General features: G+C 41.6%; 1 protein-coding gene across 1 annotated transcript in view; it reads right to left on the bottom strand.

The window, feature by feature from the left end:
• BMPER (BMP binding endothelial regulator) overlaps positions 1-13,178 on the bottom strand; it is a gene marked incomplete at both ends in the record, with an annotated part of 153,117 nt that extends 139,939 nt beyond the window's left edge. The window contains 2 exons of the mRNA XM_084281363.1: positions 12,162-12,247; positions 13,061-13,178. Coding sequence (XP_084137489.1) covers positions 12,162-12,247; positions 13,061-13,178 — 204 coding nt within the window. The remainder of the gene's footprint in view (positions 1-12,161; positions 12,248-13,060) is intronic.
• Between the last annotated feature and the right edge of the window lie 4,272 nt (positions 13,179-17,450).

Genomic DNA, 17,450 nt, shown 5'->3' with positions numbered 1-17,450 from the left:
AACCCAGGGCTAAACTGAAGAAAACTGAAAAGTATCCTCCTGAGGTCTTAGAAACTTTTTTATTAACTGAACTGTGCCTTACTCTGCAATAAGAGAAGGTCTTCATCACCAAGTCACAGCCTGATCTGCAATGGAACAGGAATAACATTTCATTACTTCACTACAAGTTGTTTTTCTCCCACGGTCTCAAACTACTCAACTGTACAACATAAGAGGAGATGCTCCTGTTTTCCATGAGTGACTGCAGAGCAATGAAACCTGAATGACAAAGAATGAGGTACTTGGCCCCAAAATGGAGAAAAGCTCAGGGTACAGCCTTACACTCAGTACTTCCCATTAGTTCTCTGCTCAGCATGATGGCTGTAAGAAACCCCTCTTCTGAGTTGTCTTATCAGTGGAGGAGACAAGATAGTTAGCATGGGCTGCTTGGGCCAATAGCCCAGTCTAAGCAGCAGCCAGTGAGTTAACCGAAATCTAATGATAACACTGTTTCATGGGCATGGCCACAAGCTGTCCACAAAAACACAATAGTAATATTAAGTTTCCAGAAGATGCTTAAAATCCATTTACACCTCTGGTTCCAGAGTCATACATAGCTTTCTTGGAGTCATGTCACATCCATGGACTCAACTAAAGCTCTGTCTCACCAGTAGTCTTTGTGCTGTCTTTGTGCTGTATGAAAGAGGCAATGCCCAACAAACAGGCTGGAGATACTTAATAATCTCTCCATCTCGCTGCTTTCCAGTGAGCCTCCCTTTTGTTGTAGATGATTTGCTTTCTTTTTCCCTTTTTGGCTCCTACATTTTTATGTTTCCATATGTGGACTGGTTTAATTATGCCAAGAAACCTGATAATATCAAAGATAGTAATTCTATACTAAAATAATTATATACAGTTCTAGGCACAGAAAACACACCCTTCTTGTAACAACATGTACATAAAACCACTCTAATTTCTTACTACCATGTCCTACAACTCTATTCATTTATTTAAAAAAAAATAAAAATCCACTACAGATTGATTTTGGGGTCAAAGAGTTTTTGTTTGCGGATTAAGAAAGTTGCCAAGTTAAATTTGACATACACAGATATTTTTCCAGAAGCTATACAAATTCTATACTTCTTCTATTTCCTCATCACTTTCATGTCGGACAAGCTCTGGTTCAGTATCAGTGCATTATGCTACATCTTAAATATCCACATCAGCAAGTTTCTCCAGAAACGCTTAATGCTTTTAGACCGTAGGCCTTTGCCATACTTGTGTTAAAGAGGTTTCTTGCACTGCTGCACTGACAACATTTTAATGCATAATTTTAATTGTCCAGCCTTCTTTTACTCACAGCTTTTGCAAACAATCCATCCATCGACCCTTGGTTTACAGACTAAAAAGCTTCCATGCTTTACATTCTGCCTGCCAACATCATTTTATTCATTTGTTTTAATCAAAAGCATTTGCCAGATTGAATCACCAATCCACCTAACCCAATCAACTGCTCCAGCTCTCCCTAGAGCTGAGTATTTGGGGGGTAAAATGCCAAATGTGAAAATGATCAGCTGTGCACTGCCATATGCAGAAGAAAATATTATCTGTGAAAAGCAAATGATCAGCAGTCTCCCTGTACTAGTACAGCCAGTTGCCCTTACCAGCATTCTGGGTCCCATACTCAACTAACAGCCCTACCTAATGCCTAGCCACATTGCCCAGTTCCTTCCTGCCCCAATGATTCCCAAGCAGCACAATCTGGTAGTGCTTCACTAAATGGCACCACCAAACCATAATCATCATGGGGCCTTCAGTGCTGTGGTTTATCAGCTCCTCTCTCCCACACTATCCCTCAACCACACACAACCACTCAGACAGAAAAGGAGTAGACAACCTCAGGACGTTCAAGGTCTGTTATTCTTCAGCCACTGAGAACTCTTAAGACAAACCAGAAAAACAGATGTCAATGTCTCATTCTTGCTGGCCACCAGAATAAATTCTGGTGGTTCCAAATTCTTGGACAGATCCAATTCCCATTGAAGCCACTTAACATAATTTAATATGAAGTTGCCAGGAACTGTTAAAAAAAAAACACACAACTTTTAACCAATATGCTGTCAGAAGTTTCATCTTCCTGGATGGGGCTCTAGGACACATCAGTTTGCATCCTCCTGGACCTACATGTAAATGTCCAATGAACAGGAAACTTCAACATTGCAGGCTGGGTTTGATGCATACACAAGGCAGTGCCACCACCATGCAACTGGCTGTAAACACTTCATGGGAAGTAGACCTGCTCTACAGTGAAATAGAGTATAACTGTGTCTATGCAGCTCTAAAACAGAGTTAATAAAACCTGATGCAATCTTTAACACTGAAACTTTGCAAATAGGTTTATTTTAAACAGAGACTCTGAAAAATTGGGGTCTCAGTTGGTCCATGAAAATACCAGATTGTTTTCATCCTTTTTCTAAGTGGCATTCTATCACACATCCATCCTTTTTGCTAACAAGAACAAATAGACTTCCAACTCCAATGCTATTTAACATTAATGCCTTTTTCTGTAGCACTTTATGGCACAAATATATAATGCCTCCCTCTCTGAAAACTCAAAGAAACAATACAAAATTTAAAACCACAGACAGGAGGTTGATGCATGGAACAAATGAGGAAATGAATATAGTAACACCTGAAGAGGATGAAAATCATAGCACATGAAGGCGTATTATCTTTTTTTTTTTTTTTTTTTAGGGGGATAGCGGTATGCGGTCCTAGTTTAACAACCTATTTCCCATTTTGGAGCACTATGTAAAGTAAGTGGATTCCAGAAACTGGGGAAAACTGGGGGAAAGATGGAGGGAAAAAGAAGGCAAAAACTGGAAAAAGAAGTCTAACAAATAAATGGGAAGAACAGACAAAAAAATCCAGGTCTCAGAAAGCACACAAGGTCAGCTCCTGAGGATGGCAAGAAGGGATGGGGTCCATGCTATACTCAGAGACAGGGCTCAGCTCTTGATACAGCTGGATGCAAAATGATGCACAAAGCTAGATCTGACAAATGGTTAGACTAGGAACTTTTCAGCTGCAGCTTAATGCATGTGATGAAGAGGCCAAGAGGCCTCAGAGGAAGTAATTACAGCAGTTATTAGGTACAAAATGAGCAAGTACCAGTATGATAGTCATTTTAATAGTAGTATTACAGGTAAAAGCTTTTATACAATATTGTTTTTTTCTTCACAATGGCCTTTTATTTGACCATAAGCTCAATATAAAAAGGTTGCATTTTCATTTGATTTTTTGGTTGTTGCTTAATATTTTTCTTCCCTCAAAAATTTCCATTAAAACATGATGGGGAAATAAAACCAGATATTTTGTGGGGAAAAAATATCTATTTTTATATAGCAGCACAAAGCAGAACACCAGAAATACTGACTTTGTGAACCATTCACTTACAGGACTATAATTCTTAAAAAGACTGTTAACAACTCAATGGAAGAAACTTGAAAGCTAATAAAAACTATATACAGGTAACTGTATGCTTTTAAAATGCCATTTTGATATTGGACAAGCTCTTTAATAATGTTTTTCTTATTGGCAATAAAAAAGTGCTTTAACTTAGGCTGATCCATTTTGCACTTATTGTAGACACATTCCAAAGACATTTGCAACTTATATTACATTTTTCCATTTAGTTTATGGCATTTTTGTGCCCTTCATACTTTTCCCCGTATTATTTATACATTTTAAATATGTTATTTTGTGTTTGAGCTCTCTGATCCATTAATTACACCAAAGAGAATCTCATTTCCATACTTGATGTATTGGATCTTCATCATCACTGCAGTGACATATCACCAGCGCTCTTCCAGGAGTGTTTTGCCAAGACCTATAATCAGTTCAGCACTATGTGCATATATATGTTTGCTCAATGCAGCTGACTCTATGTCAGAAATTTGCAAGTAGTGAACTCCTTGCTAGACCATGTGGTCTGAAAACAACATGAAATAACTTCAAGCCTGCAGATTTCCAGAAAGACTTAATCACAAGCTGTCACATATGACTGTGTCTCCAAAATAAATGTCACGAGAAAGCATAACAAGCTGAGGGCATACATACCTATGTAGGGATATGCAAATTTCACCCACAACGACAAGTGTTTTGAGAGGTTTTACTTTGGAGTAGCTCTGGCCTGTTCCGTTGACTGGGTATCCAGTAGCAGTTGGAGCCCCTGTTGCAGCTCAGTTTCATAGAAATCACAGAAATGCTGGATGGATGGGACCACTGAGCCAGGCAGGAGAAGTGGGGCTGAGGGCAGCACAGCGCTTTGATCTGAAAGAAATCCTGCCTGCACACTCTGAGACCACTCTGGGATGTGAAGTGATGTGCAGCAAGTGGACTTCAAAAGGGACGCAGATGGCACAGACACATTACACAGCTATAAAATCCATATTCATTCATTTCTCAGAAGTGAAAATTACATGGAGATGTTTCACATGGTACTACTTGGTCAGGGTGGCTGTATCTGTATATAGGACTACCCTGACTTGAACATTGCCTCAACACCACTCATGTAAACCTAGAGGACCAAGCCAGAGTCACCATTTTCTACTATCATTAGTTTATGTCTCATTCTCAGACCAAAGCCTCATCTTACACACAGGCATCACATTAATTTAGAACTGAATCTACATGAGTCATCCTTTAGGAGACCCTACCAAAACTGTCATCTCCAGAACAGATAATTATCCTGCTCAGGCTCTTGATTCAATTCACTTTGCACTTGCAAAACAAGCTTCATATACACATATTGTTCCTTGATCTCTCTGAGAAAGTACATATGGGACAGCCAGTTGCACCAGACATAGAGTTTTACCTGTTGTGGTTTTTTTTTTTTTGTTTGTTTGTTTGTTTGTTTTCTGAGCTTATTTTGTGGTTGTTCTGTTTGTTTGTTTTTGTTGTTGTTTTTCCCCTTCTCCTTTAAGAGATGGCATATTCATCTGTATCTTTTTTTTTTTTTTTTAATTGGATAAAAACTAATAAAGCTTTCATCATGCTGGGGCATGTTTGGTGTTCCAGGAACCCTTTAAACACCAATCAAAACAAAACTCTCTTTTGCAGTAGTATGGGGTTGAAAACTACCAGCACACTACTGTATCCTAGGCTTTTTTGTCTCTTTGTTTGTTATTTTTGTGGGTGAAGAGAAAGCTGATTATATTATGCAGTAATAAAGACCAAGAATATTTAAATTGAAAGAAGATGCAGTCTTGGTAGATTCTGTAGTTATGTATGTAAACTATTGAAATTATATTAAATAAAATAGGTATGAAAGAATTGTTTGATGATTATTTATTTTTTTTTAATATGCACTACTCCACTAAAAGTCATCTGGGCTGCATTATACCTTGATGCAACAACAATTGAATCCTGATGTACGAAAACACCACCATCTTCACTGAACATGTGTCAAACACTTGCTCTCAGGCTAGTTATGCATTTTCAGCTTGTGTATTGTGCCACAGAAATCAGCTATGTTATAGGTAAAGAATCCCAGCAAATTTAGTAGTTTTCTTGTTTTAGCCTGTAATGAGGAGTTGAGTCTTTTAGGGGGTACAAGGAGGACTAGGACAGAGGTTCTTTCTTCTATTTTTCGTTTTGTTGCACTTGGTTTCACTACCCAGTTGGTTCAAGCTAGGTAGAACACTACATCTTATAATGACAAATTTAACATATTTTTTTTATGAGCAAAGGTCAAATTCTGCATTGCACATTTGGATTTAAAAGCGGAAATTTAAACTACAGAATGATGTTTCTAGCTGAATAAAACTTATGCCAAGCAAAACCCTGATTTCTTGTTTTCTGAGCTCCTGTCTCCAAACTTTTCTCAGGTTTCCAACACTTGGTTACACTTTCTGGCTCACATTTATTTCCTTCTGTTCTGGATTTCTGTGATAAAAGGTTGAGACATATGATTACCACTCCTCAGGTGCAGTTGGCAAGTTTGAGGTGCAGGCATGAGGGAAAGGGGAAAGGGAAAACGGGGGGGGGGGGAATGGCACTATTTTAGATGTGGTTTGTCAAGATCACCACTGGCTTTTATCAGCTGTTTCTTTACACAACTCACTTTGTTCTAAAGTATTTAGGAAGAAAGAGGAAAAAAAAAAAAAACTTTCTCTCCACAGAAAGAATACACTGAAGATAAAACTGGTCATTCTCTTGACAAAATAAGAATGATTTTCTGCCAAATTGAGATAAGCTCTTGCAATGTGCAGGACACCATTACCTAAGGTGTACTTATCTATTTCCTTGCAGTTCCTGGCTTCTCACCTATCACTTTCAGCTGGCATTTTTGATCCATTCATTTTAAAACTACATCCACCACTGGCCAGTGAACAGGTTATTCTTGGATCACTGCTTGCTTCTGGCAAAATATTCAGGGTTCATGCAGATGATGATACATGAGCACGAAATGGCACAGCTCTCCTCACCACCACCTATCATCATTGTCTTTGCTGAGCTCATCTCACCTTCAAAACACTCCGCACTCAGAAGCTTAATTCAGGCTAAGTCAATTCTGTGGGGTTTTTACATTTTCATCCTGTAATTATATACAGGTTCTCATTTCACCTATTTCCGATGGACTGTAGCATTTTTATGTCTTTTCCAAGTGTATGTTGAAGTATATATTTCTTGAAAGAAAATGCTATAATATCAGGTGTGAGACTACTTCTATTTTGGGTTTTAGATACCTCCCAGCCAAAAAGCTGTACCAACAAAAACTCTACTGCATTTGGTTATTTACTGTGCTGTACCAAAGTTGAACTTAAAATATTTCATGCCTATTTTATATGCTCGCACACATATAAAAGAAATGTAATCAAATGTTCCCCCGATTCTCCATTAATAGCATTTTCCCCCTGACATTTCAAAATCCTCAGTATTTATCTGCACTACAAAAAGTCCAAAACTTACAAAAATGTGGTAAATTTTCACATTTATAAAGTTCATTTTCTATTAGCACAAATTCACTCAGGCCTCTGCTACCCTCAGCATAATACTTTCACATCAGAAATATAAAGATCTGCATCTGCACGAAGAGTTTGGTTTCCCCAAACTGTGGAAGGTGTATAAAAAGCTCCTATGGATTGATATAAACACATTTTTCCACAGATGTGTGAGAATATCTTAGATGAGAATTTTTGCATTAGGTAGTCTAGTTATAATCCCTTGCAGTCTTAAAGCATTTAATGGCAGGAATAAAATAATCTATTACTCAAACTCAATCAATGTAATTCTATTTTGAATACTATAAATATTATATGTTTTTACCTATAATCCTCATGCCAAGTCAGACAGATTCTTTAAAACCCAGACCTTTTCATTCAACTTCATAACCCACAGTTTCACTACTTTGATTTTCTAAAACCAGCAGGACATGAGATTTTCTAACTACTGACCACTAAGCATAAAATAACTTCACAATCACATGTTCTCTAACATTCATTTTTTCCTACTGTCAAGGACCACATAATTATATGAAATCATAGTTCCCATCTTTTTTTTTTCTCTTTGGCAAAAATATTTTTTTCTTCAGAGAGTTGGTTTGCATAGTCCTTGTCACTGCTTGTTACATCCAGCATTTCATTTCCATTGTCCACCTTCCCTTGATACAGATCTTGCTGCAGCTTACAGGAATCTATTCCATCCCTGCATCTGAGAAGTCCTGAGAGTAGTTGTAATGGGCCAGTCTACCATGGTATACTACAGTGGCACTTCACAAGCAGGACTGCCTGAACTCTTTATATGGCATAACATCAAAACAACAATTTTCCAACAAAACTTCCATGTGTCCATTATAACCCTTAGCTCTTATCAAGGACGCAAGCACTTTCTCCAGCTTCTGTGTAAGAGTGTATAACATGAACACACAAGAAAACAGGTACTTCCAGTTGCCTTCATCCTGCTTTGTGCTATTCCAGTATCTCAAACCCTATGGAAAGCCAGGTGATGCGATAGCTTTCCAGAGATAATGTATCTCCTCAGAGATGCAGAACCACAGACATTCAAAGTGGAAGTGGGCACAAGACCAAAGGCACACTAGCTCTAGTAAAGACATAAATCACAGTACTCAAAACCTCTGGATCAAAAAGCCAACTTTAATTTACTTTTGCTCATCCACATCTTAGAACAAGTTCAGGAGAGCAGATGCCAAAAACCTGGTACAAAAAAAAATGGGCACAGCCTGCCCATTGTCAGACAGACAAAAAGAAAATTAATGTGTTAATAGTGTGATCATACCACCCACACCCACTCATAAAGTGCAAGTGCATGAAGTGAAAGGGGATGGTTTTATACCCAAGCCATTAGAACAGGAGTTAGGAGACCTGAGCCTTCATCACAGTCCTATAAGAAATTCCTTGTGGATAAACCACAATCTCTGAGTTTGATGTTTTTCTACACACACACACACACACACACACACACACACAGAAAAAAGCCACTTCTTGCAGACAGGTGTAATTAATGATCATTTCTTTAGAGACCAAATTCATCCATGTTTATTAAGTGCTTAGAGATGATTAGTTGGACAGCAATATAACAGCAGTAAAGTGTAATTGTAAAAGCTCATATTGGAAATTTTGCTTTATGGATGTTTAAAATGACCATTTTTATGGACATTATGACCATAAAAGCAAAGACATATAATTTATAACATAGGGATCTCCAGATTTTGATCTTGTCAAAACTTACCATAACAAGTAATCACACTCAATAGGCAAAAGCTGAAAGAACTTTATCAGCCTTAACTAAGAGGTAAAAGCTTGCAATGATCTTATTAGTTCTCATCTTTCCTACAAGAACATATTTCTATGTCCTGCAGCTTCGTAACAGTTTGAGGGATCACCGGATATTAGTCTGATTTCTTCTATATCACTAACTACAGATTCTCATCCAATTACTTCTGTGCAAAATTGCATAGTCGTAACCAAAACATACTTCTGATCTTATCATCACTTGCAAGCATCACAAAATGAAAAATTTAGTATTAAACGTAGTGGCTTGTTCTGCTGATCTTTCTCACATACAGAGCTACAGTGTATATACACACACACTCTTAATCTTACCTCTCTTTCTTTATATTAAGGGCAAGCACCAGTGTTGTTCTGCACAATCCACATTTCAGTTTGAGAAGTGAGGATGTCCAAAACTGAGTAATTGCATGGTGGTTTCAGTGCTTTTTTTTGTTAGAAAAGCATTACCTCTACTTTAGAAGTGAATTATTTACTATGTGCTGCACACAAAATCTCCAGCACATTCTCCACTCCGAAATCCCGTACCACCACAACTTCTCTTTCCACACATTACAGCAGATGCTCATGAGTGAACTTATCTCATTTGGTAACTAGACGGCTGCCTGTAGAAGATCCCCACCAGTGTCCTTTTTGTATTCAAGGTTCAGGGTTTTTTGCTACCAATAGCTCTCTAACAGGACCTACAAGCTTTTGTAAAGCAGCACCCTCAGAAGCCAGCATCTGTTCTACCTGTTATGTTCTTGTTCATGTTCCCACCATGAAAATCAGTCCACTTGGTCTCCACTAATCAATGAGAATAGGCAACTTTTCATTTTGGTCTTTCTACCAAGGCTTCTCAATGGTATATAAGGAATTACCTTTGTAATTGCACTTTACAGACGTTGTTGAGTTATGGCAACTTATTCATAACCTAAGAGCTTCCAGTTTTTACCACATTTGCTCTTAGAGTCTTACACCTTCCTTTGCCCTCCCAACTAATTTAGCCTATTAAGAGAAACTGAGCTGAAGACTGCTTTGCTCATGCTGGTTCTCTCTTTCTCCCTTGCTAGGATGCATCCCTGTGCTCTACAGACCACAACCTGCAGAGTCAGTTCTGCAAAACTCTTGATGATTAGGTTCCAGCATTTCAGTTCAGTCTTCTCTCATTTCTGAGATGGCAAAGAACTGAAAGGATGATATTTAGATACTCCTTTTCTTCTCAGAGCCATTCAGATTTCCATAACTAGTGTAGTTCTTTAAAACAGCTTGCAGTTATGGAAAGGTATCACCGCAAGAGGAGACCTGTCATCATCCAATCCAGTTTTTCAGTTATTTTCTTTATTGTTGTGTATAAGACAAGTGCCCTTTGTAGAATTTTCTGTCCCTTCTTGGGCAGCAACAGCTTTCTTCCCAGAACAGCTGATTAAGTTCTCTTTTTAGTTGCTTGCTTCTTACAATATGGATATCCATCAGGTTTGCCCTTGTAGAGGATGATCAGTTTTCCAGAGAAAGTTCCTCACTGAATGACTGTTAAACAATCAATATTTCTAGTTGGGTGGAAGGAAACCTGGTTCTCTTTTCCCTCCTGCTCACAAATCACCACATTAATTCTTTTCTTTCTACTCTCCCCAGTCCTATAAAATCAATCTTTTCCCTTGTGGCAGGCCTGAAAAAAGGTTTCAGCAACCAGCTGTCCAATAAACAATTGCTTCGGATGCTGCACAGTGTTAAAGTCAGTATCCCCACACCAGTTTCCTTCTCCTCTGCCAGGTCTCCCTGCTTCTAACTCAAGAAAGAGAGATCACATTCATCCTTTGGCAGAAATAAAATAGAGTGTATCCAATGCAGGTAACTGCAGTAACTCATTATGCATCCATATTCCTAAGAGAATGTGGTATCTTTCTCGTGTTGAAGGGAACCAAATACCCTCACTTGCCATTTCCCTAAAGCATCCCCTACAAACCACAAAGATTTAGAGTTCTTACATCCAATGTTTTTTGCACTTCTTCATATTTGTGCACTAAAAGGGTGCTCATTGATTTAATAAGCCAAGGTCTAGAGAGATCTATAAATACAAGAATTTTACCCTAATGTATTATTGCCCTGATGCCCAAGACTGAACTTCTGCTCCTTCACAGATAAATTGTTTCCTCACTGGTTAACACCAGCTTCCATTAGCAAGAGTGGTGGCAGACATATTTGGGAAGGTGATCCATGATAAAACACAGCTTCATGTCTTTTTTTGTTTTCCCTTTGATTTCTCTACTCACCACATCCCACGCTCCTCCTTTCCCCACCCGGCTCTACTCAGAAGGATCAATAACTTATTCTTTATCACTGTTAGCTAAGAAGTTATCATTGGGCCTCACTTAAAATCTACAGAAGTCAGTGCGGTGACATGCATCAAACGCAGCAGGCTTAAGATTACAATTGCCAAAATTGCCTTCTAAAATGAAGTCTGAAACAATTTGTTAAGTCTCTTACAGGCTTATAATTACATTGGCTAATGATAATTTTACTTATAGCAGTAATAGAAGTGGGGGATTCTTGATGTTTCAGTCCTAAAATACAAAAGATTCTGTACATTGAGTTACTCTGTAACTTCCCAAATGTAAAATGTAGTGCTTGCAGGTCTATACTTCTCTTTGCATCCAACAGCAAGTGAATCCTTATGGCTTTCTCTTAACTATGTTGTGCAAAGTTTTATTTAGAACAACTATTTTTCAATAACTCCTAAGTGTTGACTTGTCCAGCTGAATTGCTCCCAAAAAGCTTAACTGTGATGCAAAGTTAAAAGGAAAGGGAATGTTTCTCCCCAAAACATGTGCAGCATTATTAACCACTGCATTCCCAGCACAATAGCCAGTGCCATCCTGAGAATAAAAAATCCTGAGATGCTTTTTGATAAAAGCATCACCTGTTCTTTCACTGTCTGCATTACAGCACGTATAGCCATGTTGTATCCTTCACCTTGCGTGCCTGTGCCAGCTCCTCAGCTGTTGGCATGCAAAACCAAGCACATGGCAGCTGCAGGCAGCAGCATTTCCTAACCCTACCTTTCACCCTCTTTTCTGAGCTATACCCGAAGGTTTCTGTGCCTGCCTCTGACTTTGTGAGAACAGTTCTCACTCCGAATTCACACAATATATGCAACTTCACAATGTCATATTAAAGTCACATATAACTTTGTGCCTGAGAGTTTTAACATCAAAGAAACGATTGCCAGATCATGGATTGGATTACTTTCCATTAGCTCAGTGATGAGATAACCTCGTGTTACGTAAAGGCCACAAACGTACCTGAGATTTGATTATGTAAAATATTCCCCTCTTTGTGCAGTTACTTTTAGTACAGGCCTGAATGTTCTTATTATCTGAAATCCAAACTTACCAGGCAAACACACATTATACAAGGGTTGTCTGTGATAAATGGTATCTGTAGAATTTCCCCTTCATTTTCACATTTTGCAACAGATCCTGAAAGAGAAATAAAAATTATAAAATATTGATGTATCTCAATTCCCCCATCTGGTTTTGGATGCTGTTCTTGTTGCTCTCATTTAACCCCTGCTCCATTCCTGGCCTTCAACTTTAAATTCTGCCTCAATTTGCCCACTTGAAATAATCAAGGGTGCTAAGCATTTCCCTAAGATTCCAAAGGGAACCGGGAAATGACTGGCCTTTTACTGGCGCACAAACCCAGACTCTCTTTGTGTCCCAGTTACAGCAAAGAAGGACGCTTTTTCTCTTCTCAGATGACGTGTGGAGAATAACGAGTACTCCATGCAAAGCAGGCTACTTCTATAATGATAGATCCAGAGCTCATTGAAATCAGTAGAAAGCTGTCCATTACACTCCAAGGACTTGGATCCAGAGCTCATTGCAAGCACTAAACCAAGCATCCTCCTAATGCGTGACAGCCAATTGGCGAGCGAGTCAAAATTAGCAGGCTGACTGTCAAATGGAATCAAATTAGAAATCCCTTTATGGCCCTAGAGCTGATTAGCCGGTATTGTGTCATGTTGGAATCATTTCTCGAAATCTAAGAGCTAGCACTAGGAATTGATTTAGCGTTTCCCTGCATGCCCCAGATATCGATAAAATATAACCCGGGGGTGGAGAGGGGGATACAAAGCGGGGGAGAGGGAGGGGAAGCACAGCTCCTCCGTTCATTCACCTGCCCCGAACCACGCGGTGACACCCGCAGCCCCCCGGTCCCCCCCGTCCCCCCGGGGACCCGAAGGCGCGTGGCTGAAGCAGGTGGGCTCCGCGCCCCCTGCGTCCCCTTACCTGTGAGCAGGGAGGAGGCCGGCGCCCCGGGGAGGCAGAGGGCTCCCAGGAGGACGGCGGCGGCGGCCGGGACGAGGCTGGGCGCCGTCGCCACCCGGTCCCCGCCGAGCCTGGGCATCATCGTCCCGGGCTGGGGTTCCGCCGCCTCCGGGACGCGCCGTCGGGTGGCGGAGCCCGGCCGCCCCCGGAGCGGCCGCCCCAGCACCGACCGGGAAAAGGGGGCGAAAGGGGGTCGCGGGGGGGCGTCGGGGGTAGGAAGGGAGACGCCGGCCCGCCGGGGAGTCCCACCCCGCGGCAGCACCGGGGGAGGGGACTACGGGTGCGGGGAAAGCAGCTGTCAGCGCCTGCCCCTCGGCCCCGCACCCCCTCTTTCCATCACCCCCCTCCCCTGCCCGCATCCCTTCTTATACCTTCCTCTCCCCATAGTCCCTCCTCCGGCACCCCCCGGCCCCCATGCCGCCCTCCCCCCCGGCGCACACCCGCATGGACAGGCTGCCAGCCCCAGACCCCGCTCCCCTGCCGGCAGATGCCCGGCCACTCCCTCCCCGGCCCCGCCGAGCACCGCCCGGGCCGGCCGCGCCGTCGGGGCGAGCAGAGGAGGAGGAGGAGGAGGAGGAGGAGGAGGAGCAGAGGAGGAAGGAGGAGGAGGAGAAGGAAAGGTAACGGGGGACCAAGAGGGGAGGAAGCTCGGATCCTCCGGCGGGTCCGGTGCTAAGCGCAAAGCCAGGTACCTCCGGCGGGCTTGTGGCGATGCCATTTGGGCAGGGGAGAGGAGGAGGAGGAGGAAGAGAAGGAGGAGGAGGGACGGGCAGCGCCGCGGCGGGGCTCTGCTCCCCGGCTATCCGCGCCGCCGGCCCGGCCGCGGAGCTCCCTTCTCCCCTCCCTCCCTCCTTCCTTCCCTCCTTCCTTCTCTCCCTCCCCACCGCCTGTGCTGCCCCCTCTCCCTCCGCAGCACACCCTCGGGACTGCCCCCCAAGGAGCTCCCCCCGCCCGGCCCCGCTCCCTCCCCACCGCCGCCTCCTCCCAGCCGAACCTGCCCGCCGAGCCCAGCCGTCCCCAGCTCCATGGAGCCTTCAGGGTCCCTCCAGTGACATTTCCCACCCGCACGGCCGCTTTCCGCTGCTTCAGGGTCGTTTTAGCACGCAGCTTCTCCGCGCGCATCCCAGCGCCGGGCCGGTGCGGCACGGCTGGCCCCGCTGCTGTCACACGCCAGCCCGCCTCGCCGCTCCTCTTCCTTCCACGGCGATGGTTCGCTGGGGGAAAGGAGTGTTCCCAGAAATAAACCAGGCTGATGACAAGCTGAAAAATGCTCTCAGAGTCGTACGCGTTCTTGTGTGCTTGCTTTGGGCTGGGGATGTGAACTGCTGTTTCAAAAGAGCTTGCAGTAGTGGCAAATCAGGTGCAGGTGGGACAGGACTACTTTTGCTTTAAATACGTTTTGCATCCCAGTCAGATGCAAGGCAATTAGGTTCGCCTGTTCGTTTTAAGAATTAAGCCCAAAAGAACTCTGGAAGCCTGCATCGTTGTTCTGAAATGCGAGATATGCACACCTCATTTCCAAGACCTACCATCACCCACCTTTATGGTAGGAAGCCAAAGTCCTTAAATAGCTACAACTGCCTATAATAGTGACTACAGAAAAAGTGATATTGGTAAAGTTGTAGAATTCACTAGCAAAATCCTCTCTATCAAAAAAGACTAATTTTTTTATTTTTTTTTTTCCCAGCCTTAATCTGTACAGGTAGCTGCATAGGCAGATAGGATAATTTAGCGGCAATTAAAGGAAACACACGCACAAAAAAAGGGGGTGGTGGGGAAGAGAGCATTTGTATTCTACAAAAATATAATTGGGATCACTGCATGAATATAATGCATATGACCTGAATATATGTATATGTATACATATTATGTTATTTCTGGTAAATGATTCATGATTCTCTTTCATTTACACAAAGATGAGCCTGTGGAGGTACATATTACACTCTGCTGCAGACGGGATTTTCACTTGTTCACATGTTTTTAGTTTGTTTGTTTTTTTCACTATTGGAAAAGATGTACTGAATCTATTGGCAAACTGGCCTTTTCTTGCTTCTCTGTCTGTAATCAGTGGTTACATTTCCCTTTTGTAATTCCAGTGCACCCACAGACCTCCTAGAGCAACAGCCTTTGCTACCCTAATAATTTCTGAAGTGACAACTACCACAGGAAAGTACTTATATCATTGTGTGCATCGAGTCTTCTCTTTGTGATGGTCTAAAATTCATTAAATATTAATGTCACCCGGTGTGAGAAACATATAAATCATGAGGGCATCAAATAACAATTCAGGCTTCCAAATAACAGCAGGGAACTTGCTAAAATACTCTGCAAACACAAGAAGTTTAATCTCTTTTAGCAAATAAAGATAAGAGGTGACAGCAACTGAACTGCACACTCAAATCATGCTATAACTCACCAGTTAACAAGAGCATGTAATGAAACAATACCAAAGGCAGGGCAGTTACAAAGCAATGCACACAGATCTGCTACAGCATCTCCAATGCACTGATTCAGCCTAAAACTTACCTCTGAAACAACATCTGTGAGATGAAAGTATGGTGAGTGCTCCATGGGGTGAGCTCACTGCCATTCTTTGGGCTTGCATCAGTATCTGGGGGAGGAATTTGCCCTTTTCTTCATTGCTTGGAACACCTGCTGAAATGGCAGCCTAAGCTGTGACATACCATGTCTATACGACACTTCACATGCTGTTGGGTGCCCAGCAGAAGAGCCTGCTGAGGACTCATGCTGCCTCTGAGTCTCTTGGAGCCTTGGTTCCCCATCTCCCCCTCTAACTAGAGGAGAGGGGAAATGCTCACAGTTAGGAACAACCTCTGGTTCTCCCTGGTGTTGAGAATGGTGACACACCTCTGGAAAAATCACTCTCTAGTTGAAATCTCTCATAAGGTGAACCCCAGCAGGGAAGGGAAACATGGCCTTGCAATCCTCCCACCTTAGCGTCACCCATTCAGGGCTACAGGTACAGGCTTTGTCTCAGCTCTTTACCTCTCCCTTAACCTTTCTGAAAAGTCTGTCTTACCAGAGGTCTGAATCCTTTCTGGTCATAATGCTGCATTAAGTAAAGTTTCAAGGGTTTGTTTTTTATTTCCTTTTGCATCCCTGTTTGAATGAGTACTTATATACATATATATATATATGTATATTCAGAGCTGTGGTAACTTTTAGCAAAACCAGGGGGTCACACTGAAAGCTGTGTCCTGCTATTGGATATGCACAGAGACTTCTGTTATAACTGTGAGCATAAAATAAAATTGTGTCATTGAAAATCTTACCTCCTTTGCGTAAGCATCACATAGTATTGCTTCTTATTGAGGGGGTATGTTCATTCCTTTGTTTACTGGCTAGCCTGGCTTCATTCAGCTTGATGGGGTGTTTGATGTCCATAAATATCTAGTTCATATGTCATTTGGCTCTTTCTCCAGTGACACTTTCCATGGTTAATAATGTTAGCCATTAGCTGATGATAATAAAAGTTCAACTTAGCACCCACCTAAAATGAAGAAAGAAAAAAAAAATAAAGAAAAAAAATATCTACAGTTAATAACAGTGAAGAAGACAGCAATCTCATTCATGTCTTTCTTCATGATCATCTGTTTTACTGGCAAATCAAAATAGCTAGAAGACCCATTATTTATTAACTAGAGAACTCTTCCAGAACTGAGGGGATGCACTGAATCATTAGAATTCACAAATATTTTCTTTTGCTCAGGAAATTCACTGTTCTAGGTCTTGAGCTTAGGTGGTCCTAAGGGTCCCTTCCCATGCAAGAAAGTATGCAATAAACATGCTACATAGGAATGTGTATATTTTGGTACAGGTAATGTCCCTTTTTATTATTTTTATGTTGTTATGCATTATTTTGATGCAATTTCTTAGTATCTATGAGACTTCTCAAAATATAGTATTTTTCACCTCTGAAAAATGCTATATTGAAGTCTACACTGAATATCTGTGTTTGTAAGGCAATGCATACACAGTGAAGGTGGTTTGCACATCATATTGAGTTTACCCCTTTCTGTTGTTACTATACTCTTACTAAACATAAGTATTCTCGACCCAATAATTTACACTATCAAAAAGAAGGGCACACACATTTGCTGTAAATGGAGCTGTGGAAGTGATAAGGTTCAACCCTACCAATTCTTGCTGAGAGACCTTTAATTTGGGGAAGTATTTTATTACCATGGTGCATCAACACACAGCAACTGGGAATCTTGGTAGTAACTCAAAGAATCACAATGTGGATGTTACCCTTTCATGTGGGAGAATGGAGGGGAGTTACTCTACTGTTCACCATCCAGTTGTCTTCACTACTGCCTTTCAAATGCTC

Source organism: Netta rufina (assembly GCF_964035555.1).
Source record: "Netta rufina genome assembly, chromosome: 2".
NCBI classification, from domain to species: Eukaryota; Metazoa; Chordata; class Aves; order Anseriformes; family Anatidae; genus Netta; species Netta rufina.
This window is presented reverse-complemented; position numbering and strand designations above follow the sequence as displayed.